Source organism: Mustela nivalis, assembly GCF_964662115.1.
Source record: "Mustela nivalis genome assembly, chromosome: Y".
Classification (NCBI taxonomy): Eukaryota; Metazoa; Chordata; class Mammalia; order Carnivora; family Mustelidae; genus Mustela; species Mustela nivalis.
Genome location: NC_139041.1, coordinates 31760171 through 31778835, shown reverse-complemented (window position 1 = coordinate 31778835; position 18665 = coordinate 31760171). Strand labels below are relative to the sequence as shown.

The following is an 18665-nucleotide window of genomic DNA, read 5'->3' as shown; positions in this document are numbered from 1 at the left end:
ACACACAGTTTTGTTTTCCATTACCTACACGTAAGGATGCAGGTTTCTGTATCTCAAGATGGAAATGTGGTTGCTTTACTGAGAGGCACAGACACGTAGGGTTGCCGAGCCCCACGCCACTCGGAAAGGACAGAGGCAGGGGCTCCGTGCTAGGAGCGTGGCCCTGGTTCTGAGCGCCAGTCCTGCTCTGTCACTATCAAATCCAAATGCACTAAAATCATGTCTACGTGTTGTGAAAAGATCGGAGGTCTGACGGATACTCTATCAGTCCCAAAAGTGAGACAACGGAACGAGTTCGCTATTTTTCCCAATGTCAAAATTCTGATTAATTTTACAGATCAAGAGCCTCAGCGTATTTCCTCTCGGCTCCATTTTTGTTATGAAAAACTAGAAGAAAACCCCAGTTGTCTCACGCAGCTGGAAAAACCTGTGCAATCTGTCGACCGTGGAAAAGGTCCTCCTGCCTCCAAAAAGCAAGCTGCATTTCCAGGCACGCGTGTCGGTTCCTTCCTCCTCAGGGGCCCTTTTCTGGTACGACGTGAGCAGTCCGCTTCTGCTTCCGTGGAGATTTTTGTCACTGAAACGCCTAGTGGCCCGCAGACCCGGGAAAAGGTCCCTCACAAAGTAATCGACATGCTGGCATTTACTACTCTCTTTCCTATAAGATGTCATTCCCCTGGCTTATACCAAAAAGTTGTAATTACTCTTTACTTCTCGTTGGTCTGCGATGAAATTCACAGTATTCTTATAAAAGTCATACGCTAGGGGCACCTGGGTGGCTCAGTCCAAATCGTTTGCCTTCAGCTCAGGTCATGATCTCAGGGCCCCGGGATCGAGTCCCACATCAGTCTCCCTGGTCAGCGGGGAGCCTGCTTCTCCCTCTGCCTCTGCAGCTCCCTCTGCTTCATTCTCTCTTTCTCGGTCAAATCAAGAAATATTTTTAAAAGGAAGAACAGTCCTATCGTAACCTTCATGAGATTGCATTTCAACACGAGCATGGGACATCCTGACAAACATTCAGCTATGTCCCTCACAGTCCTTGATGAAGCCTGTCTCTTCCACAGGACACTCTGAGACCGAACGACATGCGTCAGGCCAGGTCATCTGAACGATTCGCATCTTCCTTCTCCTCTGTCACCTTTCGGAAGCCAATGGAGAGGCATCAGCTAATCCTCGGAATAAAGTGGCCTCTGAGGGGTTCACTGTGGTAACTCTTCACTGACCAGGGGAAACATTATCGAATTTTACAAGGTGACTAGAAAGTGACATTAGCGCTCAGAGTCAGCCTGTCCAATGAAGGCTGACTCTGGCTGCGGGTCACAGAGGGATTCCTGCTTACGGAGCGACACTGTTCGGTGCGTGTGCACGTGGGGAACAGCCCCGGACACTTCTGTGCTCCGTGACCTACATGAGAGCTTAGTTCGGTGGATGTTGTTTGCCGAGTCAGAAAGCGGTGGGCTTCGACCCACGGTGGAGTCTGCCGTAGGCACAGGGAAGGAGGTTTCTGCCTCACACTACAGAGGACGGGGAACAGAGACGTGATGTGCTCCTGCTTACGGGGAACCACGTGTCTTTCCGGGACCGAGGAAGCGGACTCTCTGTGCCATATGGCTGAAGGCGTGACAGAGGCAGGTCTACACCCTCCTGGAGAGAGTGGGAGACAAAGCTAGTGGAAGAGCAACTCACTGACCCGGCCAGCTTGTGGGGGCTGCAGCAGGCAGAGTGGGGAAGCCCAGATGCGCCTCTGCGGGGCCCCAGAGCCCCCCACGCAGCTCCCTCCAGGCGCGAGCCCGGTGAGGAGCACCCCGAAGAGCCCTCTAGGAGGGGACGCGGAGCTCGGAGTCTTTCCCTCCGTGTTCTCGGCTGTGGGAGCGCACGCGCGTCGCGGCAGTCTGCAGGCCCACGCCGGTTTCTCCCGGGGAAGGACTGTTGTTTTCCGGAACAACCAGGACACTAAAAGGCAAACTTACTTTACACGACGGATGGAGTCCCCACCAGGACGAACAAAAGGTCTGAAGGATTTGGGTCTGAGGAGGAAGCTGGGGAGGGACAGGGGGAAGCAGTGAAGGACGAACTCTGGGGAGAAGACGAAGAGCGACAGAAGGCAGAAGGGGGAGAGACCCGTTACGCGGCGCGCATTTCTAAAGCACGAGTTGGCCGCCATCTACAAAACGGGTAGTTAAGAAAGAGCGGAGACAAATACACATCAGGACAGTATTTTAATTCTAAGCAAGAGGTGGGAATGGCCTAAACATGGCAAAGAATTTCACAGATCCCACGGACAATCTGACATTAGAGACAGAACGGCTTTTTAAAGAATGGAATTTCTGGAGAAAAAGGAAAGAGAATCCTGAAGAAGGTGTCTTGGGCTCTGGTGTGAACAGAAGGGTGAAGGGTGAAGCCATCTGTAGCAGGAGAGCCCGGGGGACATGCAGGTGTGCTCTCTGAGCACCTGTTAGTCTGAGCACCTGTTAACTGCAGGAGAGCCCAGGAGAGGAGCAGGTGTGCTGAGCACCTGTTAGTCTGAGCACCTGTTAACCAGAGGAGAGCCCAGGAGAGGAGCAGGTGTGCTAAGTACCTGTTAGTCTGAGCACCTGTTAACCAGAGGAGAGCCCAGGAGAGGAGCAGGTGTGCTGAGCACCTGTTAGTCTGAGCACCTGTTAACTGCAGAGAACCCGGGAGAGGAGCAGGTGTGCTGAGCACCTATTAGTCTGAGCACCTGTTAACCACAGGTGAGCCCAGGAGAGGAGCAGGTGGGCTGTCTGTGCACCTGTCTGTCCACCCCCCAAGTGCAGGTGCCGAGCTAACAGCTGAGTACGGGGCTTAGGCACTCAGGCTGTGGTCCGGCCAGCAGACATGGGGACTCAGCAGTACACAGATGGTGGCCGAGTCCATGCGACTGACGGATGTGACTCAGAGACAGCCCTGCCTCCCACTTCCCGTTCCTTCCTTCTCCCCGACGGGAGGACTGTGACCTCTCAGCACGCTCGGTGCTCTTTCTGGTCTCGGCACTCACACGCACTCCACACTCCTACGGGCTGATGCCCGTGCCTCGGGGGCCCACGGCGCCCTCCCTGCTCTTCCTGGCTCTCCTTTCCCACCACCACCTTCGTGGCTTCTGCGTCCATGGGTCCCCACGGCTCCGTGTGCAACGGATGGAGGCTCCCGTGATCCTGTGGGCACGGTTATCTTCCAAAGTCAGCATGAGGCAAAGCTCGGAATGCATCTAGTGTTGCAGTTATGGGCGTGCACATGTGTGTCCATGCATATGCATGTGTCTCTGTCTCTGTGTGTGTGCGTGTGTATGTGTGTGCATGTGTGGGGTGTGTGTGTGTGTGCATGCACAAGCACATGTACAGGAATGCATGATACACTAGACGTGCCCTCCTGATCTGTGCACGGTACACTCTCTAGCGCAGCTGTGTTCCTCACGTAAGAGTCTAGCACGTCGGCCTCCCCATCACCAGACACAGTCATGCAATTCGTAGCCAAGCGCTTCAGGGAGAGGAGCGGAGAGATGACAGGGCTGGAAAATACCAGCCTCAGTTGCTAAACACATAGAAAAGTTTCTATGAGAAGTTCCAGGTAAAAGTGGTGTTATGCCCCGAGCCATACAGAGAAACCGCAGACGGTTTCAAACACATCTAATCTCCAAAGACCTGGTTGCTCAAGCAGCGAGGAAGCTCTGTGTCCTGAACTTTTTTGAAAGCCTCCTATCAAACAGCTGCTGGTTCGATCCGATGTTTCGCAGGCCGGGGAAGAGGATCGCAGGCGATGACTGCGTCTCACTCCGCAGAGCCGGGCTCGTCTTTCCGAGATTCAGACCAGCTTCCTGCCCGCTCTGCTACCCTCCGCGCCAGACCCAGGATGAAAGGCGGACAGCACCGGGCTCTGCTCCCAGGGGAACCGACATCACACGCTCCTGTCATGTGCCCCGGTTCTCGGAAACCTTGCCGGGCGCTTCTGCGCTGCGGCCCTAACCTGTCCCCTCTCGTGAGCAAAGCCGGACACAGGAAAGTCACTTACTTTCTGGCTCCGATACGCGTGCCACGTGGGGCTCTCCTTGTTCTTTGCACCGTGTGGGGCCGACATACCCGTTTAGGAAAAGCGGAAACCAGGAAACTGTGCAGGGGAATAACGCAGATCCTGGGATACGTAACGGCCTCTCCAGAAGGGAGGGGGAGCGCCGGGGAGCAGCCGCGGAAATGGTGTGTCGTGCTGCCTGCCACGTTTTTAGGAGACCTACGTTTTCTTGTTAGAGTTCCATCACGACACCAATACATTGCATATTCAGTACATAACTGAAAGAGAAGCTTCCAGGGTGACCCTGTCTGACACGGTCACCCCAGCGGTCACCTAGCTCGGCACTGTGGCTTTGCCGCCTGCAACATTCCCGGCTCAGGAAACCTCTCTGTCCCTCTCTCTACCCCGCTCCGGGGGAGTCCCAGCTCCCGTGCTCGCCCGACGGCGACAAGCTCGCGGCACTTACTGTGGCCGGCGGCGCGCGCGGGCGTGAAGTGCAGGGAGGCCTTGGCCCCCTTCAGGCGGGTCTGCCCCCAGTACGCGATGGCCTGAAGCTCCACGGTGTAGCCGCAGTCCGGCTGCAGGCGGTCCAGGAGCACGGAATTCCGGGACTGCGGAGGAGACAAGAGGCGCGAAGCCCGTTACGAGCCTGCCCAGCCCGGCCTCTCCGTCCCAGGGACCGGCGGCCCCTCGAGAAGCGCGGCCATCGGCACCCGCCGGAGGCCTCGCTCCCTAAGGCTGCACCGTCCCTCCCCCCTGAGCGTCTGAAAATGCGGTTTTACTCGGCATCCAAACACATTGCACAGAAGGGCCGAACCTCTTTTTCGGGATATGGTTCCTTCTCGGATTCCTGGATCCTCTCCGATACCTTAGGAATGAATAATTCTGTCGCCTCCCTCCCTAGACACCACCCCCCAGAGGAAAGAGACAGGTTTGTGACATGGTGACCGAGCTCATGTTGGCGCACACCTGGAAAAATTATAAGCCGACATTCCCTGTTTCTTTAGTTTTTCTTTTAAATCTTCTCTGAGGGGATTTCAAAAGGGAGAAAAATCATCCTAAGAAAATGCTTGAAGACTTATTGGTCATCATCGTTGTTAGGATGAAGCCCTCATCCAAGTGTCTGTGTGTAAGGACATTCGGAATTATGAGGTAAAGTGACATTTAGGAGGGACAGGAAGCGTCCTCCGAGGCAGGCCCTGCAGCCGGCACGTCCCGGCGGAGAGGCTCCCGTGTTCTGCGCGTAGGGCGCTGGCGGCCGGACGGTGCAGCTGCAGACCGTCAGACAGAGTCACGTTAGAAACTCTTGTGTTTAAATCGCACAGTCGACTTTTAGCATCCTGACCATGATTTCGGGTCTTGTGAGATCTCTTTTCAGCGAGAGAATGGGCTTTCCGTGGGCTGGCTAGGATCGTGCGCGTATCACCCGCCGAAAATGACAGGCTTCGCGCCACGGCTCGGGCCTTCGAGGGGAGACGGGTCGGAACTCCGCGGGGCCCGGGCTCTGCCCCTGATCCTGCCAATGAGAAAAGCCCCCTCGGGGCCTCGTGGGGGACGGTCTCCCTCTCCAACCCACAGTGTATCTGCATCAACTACTGATTCTCACTTTCTTCTAAAGAGGGTTTCCTGTCGGAATGCGCTCCTCTCTCCCTGAACTCATCTCCAGGGTAAAACAAAAATGCACTTTTGAAAGAACATCACCTTGAAAAAAATCCCCCTTTCTCCTTATTTACCAAGGATATTGTGATGGCATCTCAGGTAAAGGGAATCCACAAATCCCCAAAAGGAAAATGTCATAATTCCTTGTGTTCTTTTGGATTTTCCCCGTTTCCAATCCTAACGTAAACTGGATAGATTTTAACACTGAGAATTGAGGGTTCCATTGGACCTGGAGCTTGCCTTCATTCGATCCAAAAATGAAAGTCACTGATAAGATAGTGACCTACAGTTTTGGCTACTCTGGCCTATTAATGATGTCAACTTTGCTGTTCACATTTTATTTATCTAATTGATATAGAATAGAAATAAATGGCAAAGTTTCCTAGCAACCTATGAAGCTGTTTGCTGACTGATGGTGTCTGCGTGTGTGCCCGTGTGCACACGTGTGTGCATATGCACGTGGACACCTTAAGCCCTGCACAGGTCACATTGTGCTTCACACCCCTGTGATCCCACAACGTGAGTTCCCTAAGTTGTCCTATGAGATAAACATGCACTGCCAACGGCCTCTTACTGAGAAGTCCTTCAAAATAAAGGACAGAACTGTCAGAAAGTTTCTTAAAAATAAAACCAAAATAGGCATCAGCTAGATCCTGAGGATGCCAAGTTTTGGACACATGTTTTATAATTCTAAATGGCATAGAAACTGGAATCTTCACTGCTGGGGAAAAAAAAAAAAAGTCTTGTTATCTTTTTTAAAAAATACTTTCAAATGTATTTTTTATAGAAATCAGCTTTATAAATTCAAGGTTATGTAAGTTTTCTAACTTACATAAGGGGGAAGTTGTTCATGTAAGTTTTCTAACAACAATAAAGGAAACCAAGGGACTCCCTTCCGTGCACTAAGAATTTCAGTTATTCCCTCATGCCAAATGTTCACTCTCATAGAAATCTCATTTCAGAAAACGGTTCAGTGGAGACTTTACTTCTTGGCCTCTGGAAAAATAAACCCTTCCAAGCTCTTTTAATCGACGAGAGCGATATATTGTCAAACGTGTGTTTTCTGAGCGCCGTAGCTTACAGAAGAAAATCGGCTAGGACAGGAAAGACGCGGACTTCTGCTCGTCGACTTATAAGGATCTCAAAGAAAAACCTAAAGGTAAAGGACGTCTTGAGTTCTATCATTTTCTTTGACTGGACAGTCAAGACCACATGGCTTCTGTTTCTTGTCTCTATGGAGTTGCAGCTACCATCTGGATAGGAGGCGCTCAATGAGCTTAATTCGGCTGTTTTCACCAAAAATGTCCAAGGCCACACTTCTGGGCTGGCCCTCCATTCTCTGCCCTTCCTCGGCCCAGACGAGAGGGACAGGAAGCTTTCCTTCACCCGTGCCTTCCCTGAGCTCAGCAGAGCCCACCCTCCGATCCGCGGCCCCGAGTTCAAGGACACGGCGCCAGGAGAGGCCACTCTTCCTTCTCACGCCCACTTACCCCCTCCGTGGTCTTCCTCCGCTTCTTTTTCGTGGGGACAAGGGATTTGCTGCTGACTGTCCAGCTCCAAAACACCTTGTAGTGGTGCACGGGGATGTCCGGTTCCTCGGGGAGATCCCAAACCACGGCCACGGTCACGGTGTTGTCACCGTTTATGGTGGCATTCGCAAGCCGGAGGTTGGCCGGGGCGGGGGGTGCAGACGGGTCTGAAATGCAGGAGAAAGACAAAGCGACTCAAACACCAAGACGACAGCAGAACCCGTACCCTCAGATGGCTAAGGACACCGTGGCCAACAGGTGAGCACTGCCCTTTCCGCGGAGAAAAGCTGCAAACACATACAACCCCTCTGTAAGCCTCTCCTGAAAACACGGACACAAAACAGTTAAGATACACTTCTCTGGGCCACATCTGTAATCCAGAAGGCTTCTTGTAGGCATTTCTATACAACGATTACCCGGCTGAATTTCTGTTGTACCAGAATTGATGCATCTAGATAGGACATGGTAACATTGAGGGCACCTGTGTGGCTCAGTCTGTCGAGCGTCTGACTCTCGGTTGTGGCTCAGGCCACGGTCCCACGGTCAAGAGATCCAGCCCGCGCTGGGCTCTGCGCTCGGCACGGAGTCTGCGTGAAGTTCTCCCTCCCGGTCCCTCTTCCACTGCCCGTTCCCGTTCACAATGCTCTCAGCTTGTTCACAACGCTCTCAGCTAAATAAGATCATTTCTAAAACATGGTGAAATTCCATTTAGGCGGGTTGACATGAAATAGGTCAGCAAAGAAGACCCATCTGGGAAAACTTTGGGGAGACAAAGACAGGAATGTAGCTCGCACCAGTAACCGCTTTCATCTTAGTGGTCCTGGAGCTTTTGGTCCTTGATTCCACCAAAGCCCCAAAGGGAGATCAGCAAAAATAAAGTGTTTTTGCTACATCTACATGACCAATTGGATGACGTATGGAGAACACCCATCTTTGTCATGTCACCATTTCTGGCTCGTCACAGGAACCGAAGCCTTCCCGGCCGTCAAGAGACAGACGAGGGTCTGGAACAACGACTCTACAAATCCGCATTTTACATACATACACGAAGACGACAAAATACGCCAAAGCTAGACGGTCGTTCCTTCCTGCTCCGCCACCAAGGGAGCACGTGTAGATGCCGCTCACTGCAAATCACATGCAGATGGTCTCCTTTTAAAACGCCCTCCCGGAGAGATACTGCCCATAAATGGAATTATAATACCATCTGCGTCACAAGCGCAAGGAAGTCGTATCTAACTTGATAGCAACGAAAACGGCCGAGGGAAAAATACGCATGTTCTTCCTGTCGGGGTCGTTCCTGGTCTGCGAATGATGAAAATATGGATTATTATTAAAAATGTCTTGCTTTTCTCTGTGATGGGTAAGGAAGGACCAGAGGTTTGGCTGACTGCTCCGTGTTCTAAAAACAAGAACGTTTCACAGTTGCTCTCTCAGGGGAGTGCGTTATCCCGAGCACGTTTTGGGACGCACTCCACCGGGGTGGGGGGTTCTGATGCAGTCTGGGTCAGGAACCTTCTGAGAGCGCCCAAGACGTGCACCGGGACGAGCGCATACGGGGAGTCCTGCATGCGTGTACTTCCTGTCGTTATATAAATATGTACTTATAGGTTTTATGTAAGCTATTCTCGATGTAAAAGACTCGCGCCGTTGTGAAGTAGGGGATCTCTCGGCAGGCCAGTCCTGGGACAGCATCGCGCCCGGTGGCCGGAAAGCAGGCGGCGCGCACCTGACTCCCTTCTGCACGAGCTGGAAGACGCGGGTCTCCCTCGGCCTGGACACAGGAGGCCGAGGAGCAGCCCCGCTCCTGCCGTCCACCCGCCCTGCCTTCTCCACGGCTCCCGGCCGCCGCTCGACCCCGCTCCGCTGCACGTCCCTTCGGTCCTGCGGGACGTGGGAGCTCCTCTCGGCCCTCCCCTCTGCGTCCTTGTGCTCACAGCCCTTCCGGCAACGGACTGATTATGTGCTTCCTTGCTGTCTGACTCCGCTCCCGATAACGAAAGCTCCATGAGGAGAAGACTTCTTGTTTCATCCGTTTTGTTCACTTCTGTAGTCCCAGCGTTGAGAAGAGGGCCCAGCCCACGTAGTGGGCACTTGGGAAACGGGCGCCGAACACGTAGAAGAGTGGATAAAACATTTCCAAACCGTCAGCATTCATTTGTAAGGCGAATAAGATTCCACTGCCAGGTTGGAATCCCACCAGCCAGAGTGGGTGAATCCTAGCAAGACCGAAAAGTGAACGGCGAAATCCGAGGGGAGCCTCTTTCGGGCTTGAAATAAGAGACCCCAGGCCATCCCCCTTCCTCCGCATTGCGGTAAGACTCCACCTGTAACCCAGACACCCCCGAACTATCGCAATTCAAGTTACAAAGCAAAAGACAACAGCAGACCCTGGTTACTGGCCTGACTGTCGTCCGTAAACCAAATATTCACTCGTCCGCTCATGGGCTGTGGACATCGGGAGAGCAGCTGCCTGCCCTATTTCTCTAATCTGGAGGGATTTCATGGTCAGTCTGAAAATTCCCATAGTCAAGCCATGGCTTGCTTTGTGGGATGGCTCCCTGCATCACAAAGCAAAATACAGTCCCTTTGCTGAATCACACGAAACCCTTTCTATCAGTGGGCATGATGTCTTCATTGCATTCAAATTTTGACATGTCTACTTGGAAGTCTGCTTGTGGAAAAAAAAAAAAAATATATATATATATCTAGATGTGAAGAAGCTACATTTTAATAAATCCCTAAGGGATTCTACAATTTATTTACTTGGCACTTTTTTAAAGCAACTGGGCAAGGTCTTCAGGTTAGAGACGCAGAGTGACTCTCTCAAGGTCATTCAAGTCAAGGGTGGCGGCAGTCGGGAGACTGAAAAAGAGGGTGGGGAGAGAAAGTTGAGATTCTACAAAGAAGCCTGCACACATCCAGCCATGCTCTAGGTCTTCATCACGACCACGGGCCAGAGGGCCTACAGAAGGAAAATACACAAAGCCCTTCCGTGCAGAAAGTGTCCATCGTAATGGTCTAGTGCAGAGTGACAATGTCTTTTGGTCGGGGGCTGAGTCAAGTCAGCTTCCAGATTTGCAGACCATACAGTCTCTGTGGCAACCGCCTGACTTTGCAACGGTGGCTCAGAAGCAGCCAGGGAAAAGACGTCTACAAATGAGCTGTGGGCCAAGAACACGTTATCCATAAAAGCAAGCAGCGCCAGATTTGGATGATGGGCCATACAGTGCCTATTCCTGAGCCGGTCTTCCAAAAGCAGGGATACCCCTGGCTCCTGAAACTTGACATAGACACCGTCTCGGAATGCTATAAATGTGTGCTTGTACTTTGTGGCAGAAATGTTGGGAGTTTCGCTCCCCTGTTTCCGATGGGGAAACTGAGCACGAGGGTTGAATGTTCTAGAGCGTGGACCAACGCTGTCCAAGCCCTCCGGCTCAAGCTGGAAGCAGAGCACGTCCCGCCCATGTCAATACCCTTTCTGCCGCTCTGCACTCCCTCTGGGTGACCTCCCCAAGTATCTATGGACGCACATCTCAGAACGCAGACAGGAAACGCGCTTCCGAAGAAACTGGCCTGGGAAGGCCGTGCGAGCTTTTCCTACTGGTCTACAATGGCCAGTGTGAGCTCTATCAATCACGGAGCGTGAACACCCAATGTTCGTGTGGGACAAAAATAGTTCCTTTTATTAACGATCACACGGGGTGCTTCTCGCCACGGAAGACGGAATATTTGGGTTTCCTCTGGGGAGGTTGAGGTTTCATTCTTTCCTGAACATTCAGTGGACTATGCAACCAGTATGCAAACAGCAAGACAGAGATGATGAGTGAATCATCCCATACACATACATTTGTAAAGCAGCGGTAGAACTACTCACACATTCAACAACTAAATTAGAGGGCTAGTTTGAATACTTCGCTTTCTTTTCCTGTCTGGACTCAGCAGTTGGGATCATTTTGCTTCCCTCATTCAAAAAACAGGAATCACCCTGTAGCATCCAGACACACAGCTCATCAGTGTATGAAATGCTGCGGAGGCTACACTGTGGGCGGTGGGTTTCCAGGTACGCGACAGTTTGCAGGAGTCCAACGCAGTGGAAAGGGCGCTCACACAGCCACAGGGAGTGACGTCAAGAGTCCCCACGCCACAGCAGGGAGCTTTATGACCCCAAGGGACATCGCTTTAGGTTTACCGACCCTGTGCACCGTATGCATGCGACACCAGCCCGTGCGGGACTCTTGCACTAGGAAAACAGTGCTGTCTGCTGCTTTTCCTGGTGAATGGATCCTGTGCCCATGAGGAAACGGAGACGAGAGATGGAGAAGGAACCTTGAACCGGGAGGGAAGTGAGTATCATCACTAAAGACGGTGTATTAGGTCAATGACAACGCAACGTGGATTTTGACATTCTTCCTTCTAGGTTCCCTTTAACGTTTGTGATTTCAGAAAGCTAAATGGATACTGACTGGTCGCAAACATCCAAACAAATGTTGGCGGCTTTGAGCTACGAAAAAAAAAAAAAAGCCTATTTTCCTTTGTACCACGTAGAAAATTAGAAGTCTTTTTTCTGTCACTGTATGTTGACGTATGGAAGTCACGCCGAAAGGCAGACACACTTTGTCCCCAATTCGGCCGACTTGTAAGGAGTGTTTTGGCACAGGTATGAAGACTTAGCAATGTATAGTCACAGTCACAACACTGCACAATACATACACATCCTTTCACTGGTTAGTATCGACCTGATCAAGGAAAGCTGAAACACCGACTTGGGACACAGGAAGGGGACCAGAATGCACTCATGTGGGCATTCCTTTCATGTAGGGGTCATATATTGATTTTAAACCACGACTGAAACTGTCCTAGATCCGTCTGTAACTGGAATGCTGCGGCTGTGGACTAAACCCACTGCCGACCCCCCAGGGTCCCAAATCTGCACTGCCCTATTGCAGGACACGCACAGCTCAACTTCTGCCTGCCAGCCCCTTCCCTGCGCCTTCGCCGGCCCCGAGCGGGCTCGGTCCCCCTGCAGGACCGATGTGCCGGGAGACGGCCTGCGTGTGCTCCCGCGTCCCCACGGGAAGGAGCTGTGGTCGCCCACGGCGGCAGCCAGGAGGACAACACAGCTTTTCATCCTCTTCTTCTGTCTCGTCTTCCTTCACCTCGTACCTACCCGGTTTCCCGGATTTCCTCCGAAATAAGCCACCTCCACCCAAAGCTTTCACTCGCGCGCCGTCTGGAGGAGCCCCATCGCCGCAGGAAACGTGCGCGGGTCCCATGCCTCCTACGCTTTGTTCAGTGCAGGAGCAGGAAAGAGTTTGGGGAGACCGTCCGATCGGGCGGCTCGGTAGCCAGCAGTGGCCTGGGAAGGTAATTCTCCTTTGGGAAGCGTTACCTCTTACAGTTTCCAAAGAAAGAGACGAAAACCAGAAAGAGACATTAGGATACGGACTTACTCCTAATTTTGATTCTTAACGTTGACTTTCCTTCTTAAGTCCTGGGGGAACAGTAGTAGAAAATTTAAATAAGTAAATACAGGGATGATCCGAACCTGTATTTTGGGCTTTCTGCTACCAGCAGGAATGACTGATTATCTCCATTTTATAGTCACGCCTGTCTTCATTTATTTCTCTATTTGATTTTCCTTTTATTTTGAGAAGGGTTTACTGTAGATGGAAAAAATCTCTTCCCCTTTCCCCTGACCCAGACTTAAATCACCACGGCCGGCCCTCCAGCTAACTCAAACACCCGTACCGGTCGCACAGGCTGTTATCTGAGAAGCAATCGGTCCTTCTCAAAGCCATTGTAAGCCACTAGAGGACTCACAGAATGGTTTCAGGTCTGGGGCACGGCAGGGATCAATGGGCTTTTATGAAATGAAAATGCGCCATTTTTGGAAACAGGACGGCCTCTGGTACAGAGTTCTATTCCTGGTTCTACAAATACGCCCCGTGTCCGGACTCCCGCACATCTCCGTGTGAGCCGCGTGCTAGACGGCCGGTTTCGTGGCCTTGCCAACCGGACATGCCGGTGCAGAATTCCTAAGAGGTTCTGCTACGGGTCCGGCCAAGATGCGTCATGGCGTGGTGGGACAAGCACAATTCTGCTCGACGGTGGAAAACTTCCCGCACGACTTGTGTAAAGGGTAGGTGACCACTCGCGAGACGGCACCGTGTCGTTCCCCACTTACTCAAGCTCGTCAGCTTCCTGGGGGAAAACTGTCGAAGCGACTTTATTGGGACTTAACTTCCATTCCGTAAAACTCTCTCACATTAAATGGACAGTGCAATGACTTGCAGAATCTTCTGAGCTGGGCAGCCCAGGTCACCCCCTTCTAGAATGGTCCCACCCGCTCAGTAAGCGTCTTCGTGCGTGACTGGAGAAAGGTTATGCTAGAAGGCACGTCGTGTTTGTGCCTTCACCTCCAGAGCTGGTTCGCTCGTGCTTCTCGGCTGCAACCCTCTCCGCACGTCCCTCCGCTGAGTGCCTCTGCTCCTGAGAAAAGGCCGTCTGCAGGAGGAGCCCAAGACAGCAGTCACAGTGACCTGGAGGGGATCGCGCCCCTTCTGCATCACGGGGTCTTGCTCTCCTGCTCTCTCTTCCCCCTAGATCTCCATCTCAATCGTCAGCAGCGCGACTCCTCCAGGAGTTTGCAACAAGGCAGCCCTACAGCCCGTCTGCATCCTCCGCGTGTCCTGCGAGCCATGGGCGACGTCTCAGGTGCTGTCCACTGTACCCTCCCCCACGTGTGTCCCCCGCATGGCTCACACCTGACTTCATCCAAATGGCCACCACCTTCGACCGGGAACGCTGCAGAGGCCTCTGCTGTATCCCTGATTCCGTGTCGTCTTGCCTCTTCTCTCCTGTTCATACAACAGCTGGGGAGGCCCCACTAAACGCTCAGTCACACCGTCTTCTTTGCTCAGCATCTCTCAGCGGTTCCTTGTCCCTCCCACAGCAGAACAGCTGTGCTCTCTGCAGTGGCGATGAAGACCCGACAAACCCAACACCTTCCTTCCTCTCAGGCTCCATCTCCAGCTCCCCTGCCCCCATTCCGCTGCTCAAGGCTTCAACAAACACGGCAAGCTCCTTCCTGCCTCAGGACCTTTGCACCAACTGCTTCCAGGAACCGAAAGGCTCTTCTTTCATGAGGCTTACTCTTCCCCTCCTTTCCACAGCATCGCTTTCTCACCAAAACCTCCGTCCAGCCTCCCTAAAACTAACAACAAAATACACCCCCGCAACATCTCCTGTGTCCTGTTCTTTCTTTTTATCATGAGTTGTCGCTACCTCCCCTACCATACAGCAGTATTTTACTCATTAATCTTGCTGACTGTTTCCTCATACCCCCGATTGGCCCAAGTGTGTGTGTGTGTTCCAGAAAAGCAGACACTTTTGTCCTTTTGTTCATTCCTTATCCCCTGTGCCTAGACCAGTGCCTGACACACATAAGCACTCAACAAATGTTCGTTTAATACAAAGGGAATGACACATGAGTGATGAGAAGGAGATGACTCAAACGAACTTTGTTTCTACTTTCAAGTTCCCCCAGGAAGGCATGAAGGCTCCTGGTGGGTTCTAGGAGCGGACGGCGGTAGTTTACACGTCCACGTGCAGCGGAAACGTACAGCGTGGGCTGTACACGTAAGAGGAATGAATTTAATGGCACGATCATTCTATTTCAGTAATGCTGTCAAACACTGTTTCCCTAATGAGGCCCATTTCTCCATATAACGAGATCTGAGTAAGGTCACGAAGGATGTGGTGCCATCTTCTCAACGGTCAAGGCTGCTTCCGACAAATCCTGGAGGAAATGTCCTCATTGCCCGGATCTCTTCCATTCCCACAATTCCATGATGTCTCTTCATGGGCAAAAGCGTAGAGCTCTCCTGTGAATTCTGCGCAGACATTTTGGGTTTGGAAAAAGAGCAAGGAAGAGAGTCTGGAAGGCTCGGTGTTGGGCGTGTTTGGGAAGGGAGGAAATCAAACAGAGTGTCACGGCGAATGCTGGGCTTCCCCAGCACGGTGCTGTCTCGTTCAACAGAAGCCCCTCTAAACTTGAGGGGTGCCGCTCTAGTTCTGGACCATTCAGGTGCGCAGATATACCGGAGGCATCGGGACAGCAAGGCTTTGTGACTTGCTCAGAATAGAAGCCTCTGGGGCAGCTGGCAGCCGCATGACTGACCCTGGGAACTGTCAGCAGGGCTCTGCCCAGATCCCCTTAAAGTCTTCCGCATCTGTCTCCAAAGGCCAGCAGCGGCTTCTGTCTGCTGTCCGTTTCTGCAGCCGCGACCTGAAAACACGGCACCAGGCAACCAAACAGATGGGAACCTATTTGACCACAACATGCCTGCATCGCATCTGAACCCTGAAACCAAGGCGAAGAGTTCTCGGGCCTCTGACGGAGCTTCACCTCTGAACCCACTGCTGTGATTTCTCTTCCTCGCCTCTCTAAGTTGTCAGACCAACTGGACACACGATCTCAAACAAGGATTGACGTCTCTGGTGGCACTTTCAGATTTGCTCCGTGTGTTTGCGTCTGTGGAGGGGAAAAAATGCACCTTTCCTTTCCTAAAAGGTCTTTTTAGAAAAGAGTTAAAAGTGTACAACGTGAGGTGTAATAATAGAATCCAAATATTAAATGGCTTCTGTTGCAAGCTTTCCACTTCCGAGGCCAGCGACGTCATCGACAAAGGGTTGCAAAATGACATAGAAAGGCGACAAGAGACAGGGCAGGTGAGAGCAGAAAGTTCCGACCGTCCCGTGACGAAAGACACGGGACAGAGGAGACACGTCTTACATCGTTCACTAATATCACAAGCGTTTTGTCTGAAATCCACCTCAACCACTTTCCACGGAGGAGGAGCACGGTGGGGGGGGGTCCGGGAAGGGGCTCACTAGCCCCACGCCGCGACCCGGGATGCTACAGCAGACGTAGTGCACAGAGAGGACGCACAGCGCACTAAGCACAGCTAGAGAAAGCACGCAGGGAGGCACGATCCGTACCGAGTCCTGGGTCGTCCTTCCCCCGCACCCACGACACTCACCTGACAGACGGGTCACAGCTTTCGTATTAGCCGGACTGCAGAGGCTTTCCCAACAGCGACAAGATAAGAACGGAACAATATTACAGCAATGGCACAGGGAGCCCGGGTTTAAACTCTGGATGTTAAGAAGCTTAACAGATTAATTCACACTCGGGGCAACCACTGTTTCAAGAAGAACCACCCGCCGACCAACCGTACAGACAGCACAGCTCTGCACCCAGGGGTGTCCGGCAGGAAGGTGAGCCTGGGGTCTGCGTGGCGAGACTGACCTTTGGAGGAGCGGAAGTGTTTGCTGGGGGCCGTGAAGCCCCGGGTCCCGTGCACGTTGACAGCTGCCACTCGGAACTGGTACCACCGTCCGGGTCGAATGTCGGTCAGGTGGACCCGCTCGTCGGTGGTCTGCAGAGAAACATCGCAGAGCACAGTCAGCCGTCTTACCCAGACGGGTCAGTCGGGTGGGCCTTAAAAGAACACCATGGTCTCAGCCCACGCAAGGTGGCCCTGAGCTCCCTGTGCATTTGGGGTAAGTGCAGTCATTGTGCTCCCTTATGAGAAGAGCTGGGTGGGCAGGGAATTTCTAGGGCATTTCAGGTGTTTAACTCCACTGCTAGGAAGCTCACCCCAAAGACTTAAAGATTTCTGGAGCCCACGTTATGAATGTGCCTGGGCTGCTTATGTCTGGTGACTTCACATAGCTTTAAACCCGCGAGGGGTTCCGTCTCAGTTACGCCTCTGAGCGGATACATGCGTGAGCTACTCCTTGCATGGTAGGCAAGAGGAGGAAAGAAAATGCCTCTTGAACGTGCTTGCTAACGACCGTCCTGGAAGTCAGGAGGAGGACCCACGCGCGTTAAAGGACGCTGACCATTTGGAGTAGTACGTTGCACCCCAAGCCTTTCCTCCTGGTTTGAGTAAATGGGTAAGAGTGCAAGGACCTGGTCGTGGTCTTCTAAGGGACGTGTGCGGAGATCTCTCCGTCCGAGACAATGTTGACAGGAAAATACCGGACACCGGGGAAGGTGCCTCGTTGGCTGCCTCTCCTGCTGGAGTCGCGAGGCTGACTCAGCCCGTGCTCCGGGGATGGGCACGGGCAAGTGAGACTGAACGGAAACCCTCCCAAACCCGACTCCGTAATAACCTCTTGAAAGGGGCCGTCACCTCTGCTCTCGTATCTGAAAGCGGAGGCTGTGAACTCCTCTGTGGGGCCTCCTTTCGTGGAATGCAAGGGGACTATCTCCCCGGCTTCCACAGTCACTCTTACTGGCCTCGAATTTAAAAACCCGCCGTCAGCACGAGCCCCACGGCGGGTAGGAAAGAAGGGGCAGAGGACGTCAAAGGACGACGTGAGCCAGGAAAATAATGAACGTGATTCAAGACCCTCCCTCTCTGCAGAGCAGCAGGGAGAAAGGAGCTGATCTCATTGTGAGTGGCTGTCATAAATCTTGAAACAATCTGGAAAACTTACAAGTGAGATTGTACCATTAAGGAAGCACACCACGTAAATCAGAGACTTTTAGGCTGTATGCCAGACATCTTCAGGTTTTTGGAAGGCACACTTTTTTTTTTTTTAAAACAGAATACTAATGAAATACAATCACTAAATTTATTTGACCAGGTTTCTTTTTTTTTTCCCACTAATTTGTTTTTTGTACCTCGAATTGCTCATTTCCTTTGGAGTCTGTAAATCATTTTCAATGTGTCTCCTCTCTCAGACACGACTATTCGTAAAGCACCGAAGTCCTCCTGCAACACCTGCGTCCTGAAATTTATTTTGTGTTTCCTGAGAAGACCAACAGGAGTCTGCCAGCACGAAGCCCGGCCCCCCGCCCGGTCAGGGTCTCTGCCCGCAGACACACGTGGAGACACACACTGAGGGCACGAGGCCGCGTATCATGGAGAATCTGCTCTTTCTCTAAAACCCTGTCGGTTTCTTGCAGCTCGTAGTCCACAGGGCGAGGAGCGGCCGGTCGTGTCTGCCCAGACCTGCATGACACTTGTCTCACTCTGTGCTGCTCACGTCCTTGTGCGGAAGAGAGGCCTCCGTGTAGGACAACCAGAATCGCTTAGGCGATCCGGTGTCACACGACCGTGCCCCAGGGCCGGCGCATTTCTCTTCCTCAGGTGGGTTTTACATTTATCTCAAGGAAATACTCTTCTGGAAGGAAATCAGTGGGGCCCCTCACAGAACTATCTCCCTGGCACACGTCTTTCAAGCAAAGGAAGCCACGAGTCAAGTTCCAGCTGCGCCGGCGCCTCCCTCCGGAGCGCATCCTGCCTTCTGCAGACACGCGGGCCAGGACGTCGACGCCCGCGTCGTTTGGGCAGGCGGCCTCTTCCGGCGGAGGCAACGCTGGCTGCGCGTCAAGGCTGTGTGGGTGTGCGGTGGGCGTGACGTCAAGGACGGGGGTCC

At 52.6% G+C, this 18665-nt stretch overlaps 1 protein-coding gene across 1 annotated transcript in view; it reads right to left on the bottom strand.

Annotated features, from left to right (window-relative positions):
- The window catches only part of LOC309856863 (anosmin-1-like), a 171623-nt gene that overhangs the window by 29482 nt on the left and 123476 nt on the right, over nucleotides 1-18665 (bottom strand). The window contains exons 6-8 of the mRNA XM_082718627.1: nucleotides 16525-16654; nucleotides 7173-7378; nucleotides 4490-4634 (exon numbers count right to left, since the gene is read on the bottom strand). Coding sequence (XP_082574753.1) covers nucleotides 4490-4634; nucleotides 7173-7378; nucleotides 16525-16654 — 481 coding nt within the window. The remainder of the gene's footprint in view (nucleotides 1-4489; nucleotides 4635-7172; nucleotides 7379-16524; nucleotides 16655-18665) is intronic.